The 15,861-nt window shown below is 33.8% G+C and overlaps 1 protein-coding gene across 3 annotated transcripts in view; it reads left to right on the plus strand.

The window, feature by feature from the left end:
• The window catches only part of LOC134527313 (unconventional myosin-IXAa), a 651,966-nt gene extending 638,520 nt beyond the window's left edge, over nt 1-13,446 (plus strand). For 2 of the 3 annotated variants that reach the window (XM_063359869.1, XM_063359871.1), the window contains exon 18: nt 12,487-13,446. In XM_063359869.1, coding sequence (XP_063215939.1) covers nt 12,487-12,644 — 158 coding nt within the window. In that variant the 3' untranslated portion in view covers nt 12,645-13,446. The remainder of the gene's footprint in view (nt 1-12,486) is intronic. The other variant, XM_063359870.1, reaches the window with a different exon arrangement.
• The last annotated feature ends 2,415 nt before the right edge of the window (nt 13,447-15,861 follow it).

A 15,861-nucleotide genomic window follows, 5' to 3' on the forward strand; every position in this document is an offset into this window, starting at 1 on the left:
GACAACCTCATAACAAAACATTGATGAAATGATTGATCCAGAAGAAAAGGAAATATCATATTCGGCCTGAGACTGAGCCGTAATAGGTTTTCGCAAACAAACCATTTAGGCATTAAAATATTATATTCTTTGAGGAAGAATTTTTTTTTTAATTTTTCGATCTTTTGCATGATAAACTATACCTATGCATACTTTTATGAATAAAATTGAAGCATTTTTATTGAATTATCACTATTTTGTATGGATACAAAGGAGTGAAATGAAATGTGCAATTGAATTAATAAATTTACTTTTATTTGCATTCATTAATTCAAAAATATTTATTACTTTTGAAATGTTGCGTGTGCCATATTTATTTTTACAAGTAAAAAAAAAAATTTCGCAGCTGCCGGGTTCCGAACCAACATCCATTAGTTTAAAAGTTAAGTACGCTAACCACACGCCTACGAGGCCATACTAAAGTAATGTAATTCAAATGTTATATATATATTTATAAAAACTTTGTTCATGGTAGGGGCATAATATTAACACGATTTTATAACAAATACGCATCCCAAATACACCAAACTTATTTATAATGTGTTACAATATTTTTTAAAACATTGTGCAAAAGATCCCGGGTGTAATTTGAATTATTATGTGTAACTGTAAAACACCATTGTTGGTTTAAAATGTATTTGAATTTTCAACATTACTTTTAAATAACCGTACCGATTGTGCTGAAAATCGGTGGACGATCGTTAAATTACATAATATTAATAATTCAAACGACGAAAATATGATTTAAAAGTCAAATCGATGGTTGTTCCAATCGAGTGGAAGAGAGATGCCACGCATGTGTACAATGAGCATGAAGAGAGATGCCACGCATGCGTACAATGAGCAAACAGAACATATCCGTAGTGGGACATCCGTAGTGGGACACTTTTTCGTGCGTGCAGCCGGCGTTCATCGATTTATTAGACGTTGTCACGTCAAAAAATAATATGTCGATAAGGACCACAAAAATAGTAGCAGGTAATGGAACATCAACCTTATGTGCATGAGGCAGAGTGATGCTGGTGCTCTCTAGGAAGGAACGGCAGAAATAAAGATGGCAGTCGTGTCAATATCTATGGCAGTCTCCAGCAGATGACAATAAGATGGAGGCTGTGACGTCAGAATCTAAAAAGCGGCTGAGACATAACATCCAAGACGGCGACCATTTTATTAGAATTCAAGAGGACAGCCGTAAATAAATTTGCATGTTCGGGTATTGTGGCGCTCTATGATAAGATGGCGGAGTTCTAGGTCAAGGTCATCCAATATATCTGCCATGACGTCACAAACAAATATGGTGACAGTACTGAAAAGTGCAGTGGCCGCCGTTACAACATAATCCAAGATGGCGGCGAAAATAATTAATCCAGGACCAGGAAGCAGTAGCAGGACTGGCTATTATATACTACTGAATATTACTTATTCGTTTTAAGAGCGTGCATCAGATGGAGTTAAACTTTCTAATACAGTCATCCAGGATTCGGAAGATTACTACTATACTTTTACACGTTTAGCATTTCTGTTGACGCATTAAAAGAACTTAAATGTTGGTAAACATTTTAAATGCAAAACATTTTGAAAATATCAATTGAAAGTTGCTTTAAAAGCATACTGTAATTGCCATTTTTAGCCATTTCCAAACGGCGTTGTAGCCAAGAAATATAGACAGATCTCTATTCTGTTTTAATAGGCAGAAATTATAGTTCCTCGCCAGAAACTTTGTCGCTTTGTCCCCCATAGTCACCGCGACAAATTTCGAGTAATCTTGCTAAACCGAAGGCACTGCACGCGTTTATAGCATACTGCTGGGCGTGCCGGACTGCCGTGTCTGTGTGAGAATGGAACAAGAGATACTCGCGGTTCCTATCTTGGAATGCGAAGAAGCGTCAAAGAGGAGACGAAGAAAGATTGCTTCCCGACCCGGCGCGCCGAGGCGTTGCTGCGTAAGCTCAGATTACGAGCAAGTATTACCACCCTCGTAAATAATTCCCATCTTAATCAGTAAAGATTCCAGTTCGGCTCTACGATTCGTTAGCATCAGTCATGAAATCATTGAAAATGAGTTAACTCTTTATTAGTGGTTTAATATATATATTTTACTCTTTTTACAGTAAAAAGAACTCAGTCAATGTACTATTATACTACTTTCTAATCACTTCTTTGAGTTCTTTTTATTATAAAAAGATGTAATCAATATGCGAAACCATGAATATTGAGTTAACTCATTTTCGATTATTAGTGACTGAGGCCCTTTCTGCAGGGACTGATTCAAATTGTCACAGCGTAGAGGTTGCAGACCGACTTTCAGTATGAGAGGCTTGGTTGTAAATATAAAATGTTATTTTTATGAGCCTTTAAATAAAAAATAGAATAAAAGGCTATAAGTATAACGATTTAAGAGAGAGGGGCGAGTGAAAAATAGCCTGATAAAACTCGAAGACGATCCAACCCTATTTAAATAAGAAACCATTCACATTTTTTTTTTAATATCAAGATTATAAATGAAAGACGTTAAATAATGTTTGCCAATTTTAAATGGATACTGATAATTATGATAGTGCCGTAGGAAGTTAATTTTTATTGCATCTCAGGAATTTCGTACCAACTGATAAAATAAACCTTTCAAACCGTTTGTAATTAAAGCCTGTTAGAAGAGGCACAATGTAACTAAGAAGAAATAATTAAATAATTAACAATATTGGATACATTTGCTCGCACAGAGATACAGTGTTTCACATATTTGCTGCATATTGATTATTGTACTATAATTATTTAAACTATGCAAGGTTTCATTAATTTATTAATGTAGTTAAAAAACACAAAACATTTACTCCGTTGTATAGGTATTCTGCAAAGTTATCTTTACCATATGAATTGAAATAAACAGTTTTCAATCATATTACGAACGAAAAGATGATACAAAGGATTTTTTTAAGGGGGGGGGGGGGGACGAAACAAATACAACTATCTCTAGTACGTAATTTTATTTCTGTTTACTCATGAACTAATGCTAGTAAGAAAAGTCCATGTAAATTCACCGTTATTATTAAAATGTAAATATTGATTTTTGATCTTTGTTCTATAAAGCCGTGACAAACAAGAGGAGCTGCTGACAGTTTCTTTTAAAAATGCCTCTTTGACAGTAGCTATTGACCTCGCTTAACAGTAGGCAATTGGTTACAAATATTAGCAATGTGTCGGGTTGGATGAATGCATTATCGAAATATAGCTTAACATATGGACGACATCGGGGTAGTTAATGAGAATAGAGCCTAAACAAACTGAATGGGTAAGAGCAACGAGAGCACTCTGAGAACTCCTACGGACCCACGGCAACGTCCGCCACGTTTCACACTTACGAAAAACCCAGATTTGATTCCATCGGGAATCGAACACGAATAGCCTTGGTGGGAGGCGAGATGCTGGCCTGATCACAGCGCTTCCGTGTAGGATTAGAATACATACACTATAAAAATGTGGCCCGACCGGCATTAAATTTTAGAGGGATGAATGTACACGAAAAAAAAATGACGTCACTAAATACAGAAATAATAATAAAAATCGCAAGGGGAATCTTTTTAACTTTTTTGGTTACAATTAGTGTGCAGAGATTTTCGTAATTTGTACAGGCCTATATTATATGTTGGGCCAATGTTGCGTAGCTAATTTCTTTAGATGAAAAATAAGAAATCATATTTTTCAGTTGAAATTTTACTCTTTACCATTTTTATGTTTCAACTCCTTTGAAATGTTCGTAAATCTTATAATTATTATCCAAAACTTTTGTCTGAAACAATTTTTGATAAGAAGAACCATTGTTGCAGGGGGTTGAAAAAATAAAGGGGTAGGATAAAAAAAATCACAATTAATATACCATGTACACTGTTAAATCCGTTCTGTTTTATCGTGAAACCGTACATTATTATGTACATCTTTCGTCTGAAATAATTTTTTATACGACCAACCACAACTCCAAGGGGTTGAAAAACAAGGGTTAGCAAACAAAAGTAAAGCATAACTCTGTTCGTAGGCATAACATCTAACTCGTACAAATTATGAATTTTTCTTTTAATTTTTAACGTGACAACGTCTAATAAATCGATGAACGCTGGCTGCACGCACGAAAAAGTGTCCCGTTACGCTCATTGTACGCTTGCGCCGCATCTATCTCTCTTCCACTCGATTTGCCTATGCGTCCGAGGAGAAGAAAGACAGCGGCAGCACACAACTAACATCTACACGTGATATTTGATTACAGTTTATTTATATGAAAACTCGTTCATAAAGTGCAGTGATAATAGGTTATGTTACAATTGACTAAATTATGGTGATTCATATAATTGATGATAGATATTTGATTACAGTTTATTTATATGAAAACTTGTTCATAATTATATTTAAACTTTATAGCTAAACCCCAGTTTTTAAAATTAATTACAAGTCATGTACACGTGAACTGTTTCGTCGACTGTTTATAAAGTGAAGTGAAAAGTTAATGTGGTTGACATTGCTTATTACAACAACAATTTCGGCAATAAAGATTAATTATTCTTGCATTTTAAAAATCTGATTACTAGTATAATTTCAAGTATTTATTCTTTTAATATGAAAATAAAAATGATTCAATTTTATTTATAAAAGTATGCAATCATTTCATCATTTTTTATGACGTCACTTTAAACTATCGTCCGTTAACCGACTTTTCAGTAAACCAATTTTTTTTTTTCGTGCGTGCAGCCGGCGTTCATCGATTTATTAGACGTTGTCACGTCAAAAATTGCTGTTTTCAATAGGATATAAACACCACATAATATTCCATAACAGAAATATGGTCAACAAACAAAGAAAAACAAAGAACTAACTAGACTAACAGAACGAAAAAACACCCACAAATGATGACAGCACAAAAATATGTGTTTTCGTACCATGTGCGTCTCTGCCTGAGGACGGGAGCAGATAGCAGTTCCCGAAACGTCGCTTGTTTCTGTTTTGGAAAACTATTGTGTTTGTTTCGTCTTTTCTTTTTGTCGTGTTTCCGTCTCGTTTCAGCTGTTGTGCTGAATTTTTTTGGGTTCAATATTTTTGTGCTTTCATCATTTGTGAGGTTAGTCCATTTTTCTTTGTCTTTCCTTTGTTTGTTGACCATATTCCTGTTATGGAATTTTATGTGCTGTTTATATCCTATTGACAACAGCAATTTTTTGCTTAATTTGTATTTTTGTTTTTGTCTTTTGGGTTTTTTGTAGTTTTCTTCTACAGACATACATAAGCTTAGCAATGGCGTATGTCCAAAAACTTACATCAAGTCATGCACTCCCATTGCACAAATCTTTCAAAGATAGTACATTCATAGGCCAATCGAGTGGAAAGAGAGATAGATGCGGCGCAAGCGTACAATGAGCTTAACGGGGAAATGAGCTTAACGGGACAATGAGCGTAACGGGGCAATGAGTCATCCTTTTTCGTGCGTGCAGCCAGCGTTCATCGATTTATTAGACGTCACGTCAAAAATTAATATTTGCACTTATATAAATTTTTAACTAATTTGGAACATTTTATATCATAGTCCCTAGTTTCACATTACAACTATGTATTTCAAAATGTATTCAAGTTAAAGTGCGGTATGTATTATAACACCATTTTTACTTTTGTGATTATAATATATTAATATGAAACAAGACTAAATAGGATGAGTGAATCGCTGGAGTGTACATATATACGTATACGTAGCACTGTGGCTGTGGCTCGCGTCGGTTATTGTGCGTCCGTGGTATTGGGAAGGGTTTATCTTGACAAGGGCCCCGCGTGGTGGGGGGAAGAAAGATAACACCTCGTGAATGGTGTGGAGAAGACCATACGAGAGCGATAACTGACACGTTTTTGTCTCCTCCTTTTGCTCTCTTCGCGGTCACACACACACACCCAAATGCAGATGCCAGGCGCGAGCTGAGAACTTGCTGCTCTGATGAACGCTCTTAATACAGGACTTTCCTCCGATGTAAAAACAAGAGTTTGTGACTAGTTCGACAATATAACTCGTTACATTTAAAACAGTGTTTTCTGATGTGCAAACATTACGGGTTGTGTATAGCTCTTGAATATGACGCGATCTCTTTAAAACAGGACCGTCCCATTTGCAAACTCTATGGATTTTGATGAGCTCCTAAATATGCCTATTCTCCTTTGAACAGGAAATTTTGATGTGAAAACATAAAAGGTAGTGACTAGCCTTTATATACGACTAGCTTCTACCCGCGGCTTCGCTCGCGTTGATATCCTTAAATAAGTATGAAATATCAATAATATCATTGCAAAGAAAATAAAATAATATGGTAATTGGTTTTTTTTTAATTGCATGACTGGGATCATCATCATTTAAAAATTCTAACATACAATTTACCTTAAAAAAACTGAAAACATGCTTTTTGTAATATGTTTCACTATTATAAAAAATAAATAATTTTAAATAATAACAATTTAAAAATTTCAAAATATTAACGTATATTAAATTAATTTTTCTTTAAAAAAGCTTAAATCAGAGTATTATTCTAGGATGCTCCTGTATACTATGTTATAAGTTTTTCTGTCTGGTGCAAACATGTGTAGATTTCGGGCATTGGACACAAAGAGGCTACGTATAGTTGGCCGTGGGAAAAGCACGGCTTTTCCTATTGCACCCCTGCTACCTGCAGTGTTTGCCCTTGCGCTTTGTTGATGATAACAGCAAAACTAAGCCTGACTGGAAACTAAACTCTTTTGAATTAGAACTATAGATCAGTGGGGATAATAATTAATTCCAATTATTGGAATTCGAGGTATGATAACACTTTCCCCTTTACCGACACCTTTTAAAATGGTGGCACCAAGTATATTTTGCCCCAATGTATAATCCAAAGCCTCGTTCCATTACATAGTCGAGGAGCATCTGGATTTCGCATAAGCATGACTTGTACATTTAGTTTCATTTGAAGTTTATGTGAGGGTAGGCTACACCCAAAAGTTTAAGCGATGATTGTATCTATTGACAAATACTCCATTTCCCCTTGCACCTCTTTTAAAATATAAGTGTTCATTTTATTAATGATATAATTATTTGGCGCCAATATTGCTCTTGCGCACAACCACTGATCACTATTCAAATTTTGTTGCAAGTCCGGGAAAACTTGGGTAAAAAGATCCACATCATTTTCTAATAACTTACAAAATTCTCTTAAAAGTAAAATATAACCTTCAGCATCAACGTCCAAACAACCATCACCGAAGAAAACAAACAGACACCTTACCTCAAAAATTAAAAAAGTTTAAGTATTGCTTGGCGGTGACAGAAAAATAAAATTGAATAGTGAATTTACCGCTGGTATTTCAGTATTAGATTAGTGAATTATTTAATTTACTTATTGAAACGCCAGACGGCGTTAAATTTCATTCAACTTACTCAAACTCTCAGTCCAACGATCATACATACCAATATCGATTTTTTGCCCTTAATTTTTTTTTTAATCTATAAAAAGTGTCCTATGCCCTTTACTATACCCTTGAAAATATGCGCGCAAAATTTCACGATGATCGTTTGAATAGTTTCCGCGTGTAAGCGTAATAAACAAACAAACTCACATTCGCATTTATAATATTAGTACTTAAGGATTCGTTCTCCTTGAAACCGAACTTTCTGATTCGCAAACACTTAAGTTTGTTACCTCTTCTTATGTATGACTCGTTTTAATTCAAACAGGATCTTCCAATGTGAAAAAAACAACATGCTAAATTGAGCTCTTAAAAATAACTTATTCAACTTATTCACCTTAAAACAGGAACTTCCGATGTTCAAACACAATGTGTAGTGACCAGCATTTATATATGACTAGTTCTTCCAATGTGAAAACACCAACACGTGATCTCGGATGTTTTATATATTTCCTAGTCCATTTCAGACAATTGTTCCTGCACCGCTGACTTACACCATGGCAAAGCCCCTGGGTTGGTCTACTGTTGTCTTGCCGAGGCTTTAGCTTCAGTGTAAGGCAAGGGATTCTTGTTCCAACCCGGGATAAGACAAATATATGTTTGGTGTCATAATGTAAAATTTTGTTTGTAAGTCACTTATGGGCATAAAAGTATAAGTATTAATAAGACGGCATATTATGTTGTAGGTGTGTGTATAGGTAGGTGTGTAGGTGGGTGTCACGTTTTTCAGCGTATTTATTTAAAACTATCACTATGACATTTTAAAATAACTAATTTTTAAATTCTTTTTTTTTTTGGGTAAGCCTCATGGAAACTATTTCTATCCTTGAATTAAAAAAATGCTCGCATTCGTATTGACAATAATTGGCGTGGGAGATAATGTTTTATTGTTAGTTTAGTGTTAATGCATGATAATTTGTTAAAAAACAATTATTACTTTAAAATTATTTTACCTTTTTGATCGTTGTTGAATATGTTATTCACAAACACTCCACTATATATATATATATATATATATATATATATAATATATAATATATATAATATATATATTATATATATTATTCTGACGACTCTAGTAGTATGTAATAGGGGCTCCGGGGACAGGTTTCAGGGTGTAGTGCTTGGTGCCGGTTCGCCATATTGGATTGTGACGTCACGACAGCAATTTTTGATGGCCTTGACAATGACCCTGACCTTCAAAATTTGCCAAAAATGACGCAAAATTAGAACAAAATTCGCAAAAAAAAAAACCGTCACAATTTCCAATTTTTTTTAAAATTCCACCAAAAAATCTCAACAAATATTAAAAATAAGAAATTCATCTATTTCGCGGGGAAAATTTTGGTTTTGATGGAAAATTTCCAGTTTAGTACTTAAAAATGCCAACGGCTTGGAATGTCCATATTGAGACTTAAGAACCCATATCTACAGCCTCTGACGACATAAAGAATTATGACGTCACGGTTACAATTTCCGTTACGGCCGCCATCTTTAAAATCCGTAATTGTTATGCTATAACATCGGGAAAATTTTTCAAATTCATAACAAATTTATTTACTATTTTTTTTTTTAAATATTTGTTTAATAAACGTAATAAATGGAGTCTTCAGTTCAATCCCGGCGTGGGCAAAAATTAAAAAAAATGTCGTCAGGTCCTTCCTCAACAGAAGCCGCTGGTAGACTGTACCACTAGATACCAATGCCAAGGTATTTGTGTGTGTGTATATATATATACACACAGTTAGTTGAAGTCATTTCTGTAAATATTATCGGGTTTTAACAAAAATAATTAATTTAGAAAAAATTAATTAATCAAAATTTAATATAATATTATTTTAAAACAACCTTGCACGTTTCGTTGTGATCGCCAACTTGGCTTCTAGAAATGTTGAAAATTTCGTTACTCCTGCCGTCTTGGACGTGTATGACATAATCGTTTAGCGTTTCGTTACGGACACCATCTTGGATTCTAGATTGTTGCATTTTGTGTTATGCTCCACCATCTTTAAAAACCATAATTTTATGCCAGAAAATTGGAAAAAATTAAAATTAATTTAATTAATTAATTTATAAAATGTTAATATAATATTATTTCAACACGTACTTACGTCCTTGGTTCGAACCAGGTGAGGTCAAAAAACATTATTATAGATCCTTCCTACACGATTAACATATTTATTTAATTTTAGATTTTCTTTGGCTTCGACATTTTGGAGAACCATTTTATACGAGACAAATTCCCATCCATGCCTTATCCAGGACTTGAACCCAGAACCGCTCGTACCAAGAGCCGGCATGCATGCGACTGCAATACGAAGGTTGGCTTGCTTAGTTACTTAGTTTCTTAATAAACATTTATGACATATGAAACGTAATTTTTTGAAACTTTCATCTGAAACATTTTGGGGACACGGAATAAAAGGAATAATTTAAGTAAAGTTTTACTCGTTAAAAGTTCATTTTATATCTTTTGCTGGTTAATTCCTGATTTGGCTTCTTGGTGCCAATAAATCACGTTGCATAATTTTTACACTTTGATTGGTATAAAAAAACCTTTGTACATGAGTAAATAATATCTCTTTATTCATTCATTACTACCATACTCTTTTTACGATATTTCACACATGCCATGTATTTTTATTTACGTGTAGCACTACAGATTTATGAACAACTAAATTAGTCGACAACAAATCAATTGAAAGAACATTTCCCGTATTTTTATATTTGATAAAGTGTAAAATTGTCAAATGCCTTCACTATGCCATCAAGCGATCAGCACTCGGCGGGAAAGCCAATCATTGCAAAGTTAATGGTCACAAAAACTCAGGTTTACGCAATTTCTCGTCATTAACTTAAAGTAAATAACTATGATATTTTTCGGAATGCAATTAAAAAAGTAACGAAAAAGGATTTTGCGTTGCATGTTATTTGTGTAATTCAACATGCTATTTGTGTAATTCAACGTGTTATTTGTGTAATTCATATTTTTACTTGAAATTAAATCGTATTTCAGTGGAAAAGATTTTATTTTACTTTTGTCAGTATATATTTTTAATTGAAAAACCATTAATAATTTTTCCAACGTAAGTTTAGAGTTGTTAAAGTATCCCGAGAGTATCTACTGCAACATAACCTTCCTTACCATTGCAGGCTACTACCGACTGTCTAGCTCGGCTTGACATCGCGAGAGTAACGCACATGAGCGAATTAGTATCTTTCACGTGGTTTACAGAATCAGAATATAATGACGGCCACTACTGGGATGAAAAATAAACCTTGCGTCAAACTGTCGCCATGACCATCAGGTTGTGTTTAAAGCTATAAGAAAACGAATGGCCATTTGTTTTTTGCAAATACATATTTATGGACTTTTCTTAAAATATTGAATTTCTGAGGGTCTCAGCATTTTTTTTTTGTTTATTTCCTATGAATTCACACACAGAAACACTGATTGCTTTATTCCGTGCTCCATGCTGGTGTGTTAACCCGGCGCGCGGTGCAAATGACGAGGCGCGACAGGCGAGAGTAACCAGGAGGAAGCGCTGTCGGCCACCTCACTCAAAGTGCACGCAAATGCTGAGTAGCGGCTTTCAATCAAAATATGTAAGGTATTTCAACTTAAAATGAAGGGCAAACCTCAAATACAAAGACAGATGAAGGCCACTGAAACGGTAGTAATCCTTCACTAGGACGTGCGATTATCTATATAATGACGAGGAGTGGATCTATCTATAGAAAGTATTTAATCAAATAATTATCTCAAACAGTCAACAATATAATATATAATTTAAAGCATTTGCCTAGTATACAAATTTATTGTATGATTATATGATTTTTCACTGCCCAAAGATAAAAAGTTATAGATTATCACGAACTCGATTGTCTTAAAGTCGTTAGTCCGAATTTCAATTGTCCTAAAGTCGTTTGTTCTAATGTCGTTTATCCTAAGTCGTTTATCCTAATTTTAGGACAAACTGCGGAAATGGACTTTTAGGACAAACCTTTTTAGGACAAACGACGTGTATTCGTATAAACGTGTATAGGCATAAATGTGTATAGATGTGTATAGGCAGGGCACAGCGGCTGAATGTAACACAGTGGCTTTGTTGCAGAAGTTTATGCTGGCGAGACTGTGATACTGAGGGAAATCATCGGTGCTGGTGATTGGGGCCTATCATAATTGCGATCACCTGGTGTATAAATATGTACATGCATGTCACAACAGGGTGTATCTAGGGACGGCATACGTTTTCAACACATTGATATATCGGTCTTTCGATATATCAATTTGTTAAATATTCGATACCGATAAAATATCGGCCTGAAAAAAAGCTGTACGTTAGTATTATAATATACACATCTTACCATGATTTACGTATTATAAATTTAATTAAGTATTGTTTTATTGAGTTCTTGATATATCGAAGCCAATATAAAGGAATCACGTTATAATGATTTATCTCTTTCTAGTAAAAGTTAATAAAACAAATTTTTAATTTTCCTTTTTATTCTATTGTTCCTTCTCTATTTAGGCAGAATTTTTTTCTCTTGCGGTTTTTTTTTTTTTTTTTTTTTTAAAGATTTAAGAAATGTTTAGGGATTGTTAGGTATTCTTACAGACTTCTGAAGATGTTGAATGAAAAAGAATTCAACAAACACGTACAAAATGATAGTAACTAAAATAATAATTTTGATAATATTTTTAAGTAATAATGTGTTCTTTCCCAAGCTTTCTTATCGCAATTTATATTTTGTATTTTTTATGCCAAATTTAGTTACAGATAATTTTAATAAAGTCTTTTTTTTAAATATTATTTTATTTAAATTCAGTATTATCTGAACAAAATATTAATATCAAAAAAATATTGTAATTAAAATAGCGATAGAGAATTATCGATATTTCGATGATGAAATATAGATATATCCAATATATCGAGATATCGTTGTCATCCATAGGTGTAACACAGCGCTTTGTTGCAGAAGATTCGGCTGGAGAGACAGTGCTGCTGAAGGGAGAAACGGTGCTGGTGATTGGAGCCTCTCAGCATCGGGGTCACCTGGTGGTGGAACACAACAACACGAGCCTGCATGTCCCGTTCCAGTTCCTCGAGCTGAAGCCAGTCGGCGTCAACATTTGAGCTACCCTGTCTTCTGTCTTGTGTGGACGCAGCCTAGTGTCTCGAGTCTTTAAGCATTATGCCTCATACATCACAGAAATCATACCGTTCCATCTATGTAGAAACATTCAGCCTGGACGAAAACGTTAACAACACTTAAAAACATTCAAATGAACTTCAGAGCAAAAAATACTAAGTGACTATAATTTGGTACGTTTATGTTACATGAAGTGAAAGTTTTGTTATCAGACCACCCACAGGTACTTGAAGTGTAAAGAACAATACCTATTTCAAATGTTTGAAAACAGAAATAGTTGTAGTACATTTCAGATTATGTTTCAAAGTTTGATGAACATGTGTAAATCCGTTTCAGTATTTAATTCCTATATATTAAAATTTGTGTTGATAAGTGTAGTATTAGTTGTTGGTGTTCTAAACTTACAAGAAAAATATGTAAACAGTGATAAAGGCATCTGCTTTACACCAGATGTAATGAACATTCGTTTACAACAAACCATAAATTTTTATTGTTAATGGTGTCAAAAATGAAGTATTTTTGGTTCATGCTACCCGCAGGTGCACAAAGATTGTTTTCAGAAATTCTGTTGTGTTTGTTCATTACAACTGACTGATAGTTTTTCCATGCGATGTAGTCTTACACTACTTACAAGAGTACAAAGTAAAACAATACAGTTTTATGTATATTATAAGTATTTGTTTAAATATGTTGTGCATGTAGCACCTTAAAAATTATATTTAGACTTAATTTTATGCTATTTTACATGTCAGTATTGATTTTCTATACAAAATAAAGTGTAATCCATACTCATTTTTCTAAAATATAATATATTATGCCAATGACAAGAAACTGAAGACTTCAGTAAACATTTTCAACTTCATTTCTACCAAATTGTTACCAGCACATAAGTGCAAAAAAAATTACATATTTTGCAATGTAACTCTACATGTTCATGTAGCGATATAGTAACCTAGCTTTAATGTGCTGTGTTGGCACAGGTTGTGCATGAACATGTCGTGTGCCAAGTGTTTTTTTATCTTGTGGTGAACTGTGATGGCTTGTGAAATGCGACACGGGACGGAGGGAGTGTCTACAGGTAAGTGGATTAAAGCAAGTGAGCTAGGTTAGGACAGTCGCGAGCCTGTGGCGACTGGCACAGTCTTGGAGCCGTCAGTAGTTCTTCTCTCACCCAGAATTCGCATTGCCAATTTCGTTGCATGAGTGAAAATAAAATCTTTACTTATAATAAAGTCAATCAAGGTTAAGGTGGGGTCTCACTGTTCATTTCGTTTTGTTTTCTTGTAATTTCTAGCAGTGAAGGACTACTTCTGCAAATTTAACATTACACCTTATTTGTTGTTCTGTCGGAAATATTTTCAAGAGATACTTACTAAGTGTTATTTTTTAATGGGTGTAAAATTCCACGCCACTGTCTACAATTATTATCACTTGGCGCAATTTTTATATGAATTATAAAACTCTTCAAAATATTTGAGGCAACAACAAAGGCAGAGTGTTAAATTTACAGAAAGAGTATTTTACTAAAAGTAATAACAAAATTATTAAATATGTATACATATACTTATATATCATGTGAGAAGGTACCATAAAATCTCTACAGCGCATTCATTTAAGAAAAATACTGTATGAAACAATTATTTACAATATATTTAAATCAACGAACAATTTTTTTTTTTTCAAAATTTTTCAAAAGCTATTTAACTGATTTCGATGTGTCATAGTTCCTCCGAGCGCAGAGAATCTCATGAGGTATCGGTGTCCCATATTCTTGGATTGTTACGACACGGCGGCCATATTGGGTGACCTTGACATTTGACCTTGACCTTTAAATTTTGCCCAAAATTAGCCAAAATCTGGCAAAGTTTCCAAATTTTTGGAAAAATATTCTGACAAAGTTTCTATAAAAAATGCTTCTTTTTCGAGTAAAAAAATTGCCTGTTTGAGGGAAATGTTCCCCGTTTTTTTATCAAAAATTCTAATTACGAAAAACCTCAACAGACTTTTGTCTTAAGAAAGAACCAAAATTCCCCAAATACGCTTAAATTCACCAACGAAAATCCACCCCTAGGCCTCTGGTAACCATCTTAGATGACCTTGACCTTGACCTTGACCGTAAAAATTTAATTCTTTAATTTTTGACCAACAAGTTCGAAAAAAATTATATATAAATTTTCTTATTTCAAATGTTTAGGTACTTAATCGATTTCGGTCCTCCATTCGATTCTCGGCGAGTAAACAAGTATTTATTTTTAAAAAACTAAAAAATTCTTAATAAAAACTAAACAGTTAATAAAAATTGTTGACGTGCAACACGCAATCTTGAATTATGACGTAACCCCTGCAATTATCGTTACGACCACCATCTTAAATATCCGTTATTTTTATGCAATAATTTCGGGGAAAATTCGAAAATTAAAATAATTATTATGTAATTTTAATAAAAATTCGACCTTTTTGAATTAAGACAAACGTTGCAAATTTCGTTACGGTTGCCATCTCGGATTCTAAAAACTTTAAACTTTAGTTATGGCGGTCATCTTGGTTGTGAATGACGTCTTCATTGCACGTTTCGTTACAGCCACCATATCGAATTCAAGATCGTTGCTATTTTCGTCATCTTGAAAATTAATAAATATTATCCAAATATTTCGAGGGAAAATAAAATTAAAAACTTAAATAAACCATTTTTAATAAAATTTTAATACAAAAAAGCACTTACATCTTGGACCTTGAAGTCCTCAGTTTAAATCCCCTTGAGAGCCAAAATAAAAATGGCGACGGATACTTACTCCACGGAAGCCACCGACAGACTGACCTCTCACCAATAGTGACAAGGTATATATATTGCCAACTAGTATGTCATGTCCGCCATCTTATTTTCATTTGCTGGAGACCACCATCTTGTTTTCGTGTAGGTACTAGAGTGCGCAAACATCATGTTAGTTTAATTTATACCTGCTAAAGTGTAGTAATTATTTATTATTACTGTGGCTCCCGCCATCTTGAAATTTGGACGCCTTCTTGTAAATTCGTAATTATTTAGCTTTAATTTAGAGAAAAGTTCCAAATTCATAAAAAAATCTACAATTAATATACTGGTATATTCTATCGGTTTCTGTCCTTGGTTGGCTACTTGATCGATGCAAAAAGGTATTTTTAGGTTTAAAATAATCTTATATAATAAAATATGGTGGAAAG

This window comes from Bacillus rossius, chromosome 1 (genome assembly GCF_032445375.1).
Source record: "Bacillus rossius redtenbacheri isolate Brsri chromosome 1, Brsri_v3, whole genome shotgun sequence".
Lineage (NCBI taxonomy): Eukaryota > Metazoa > Arthropoda > Insecta > Phasmatodea > Bacillidae > Bacillus > Bacillus rossius.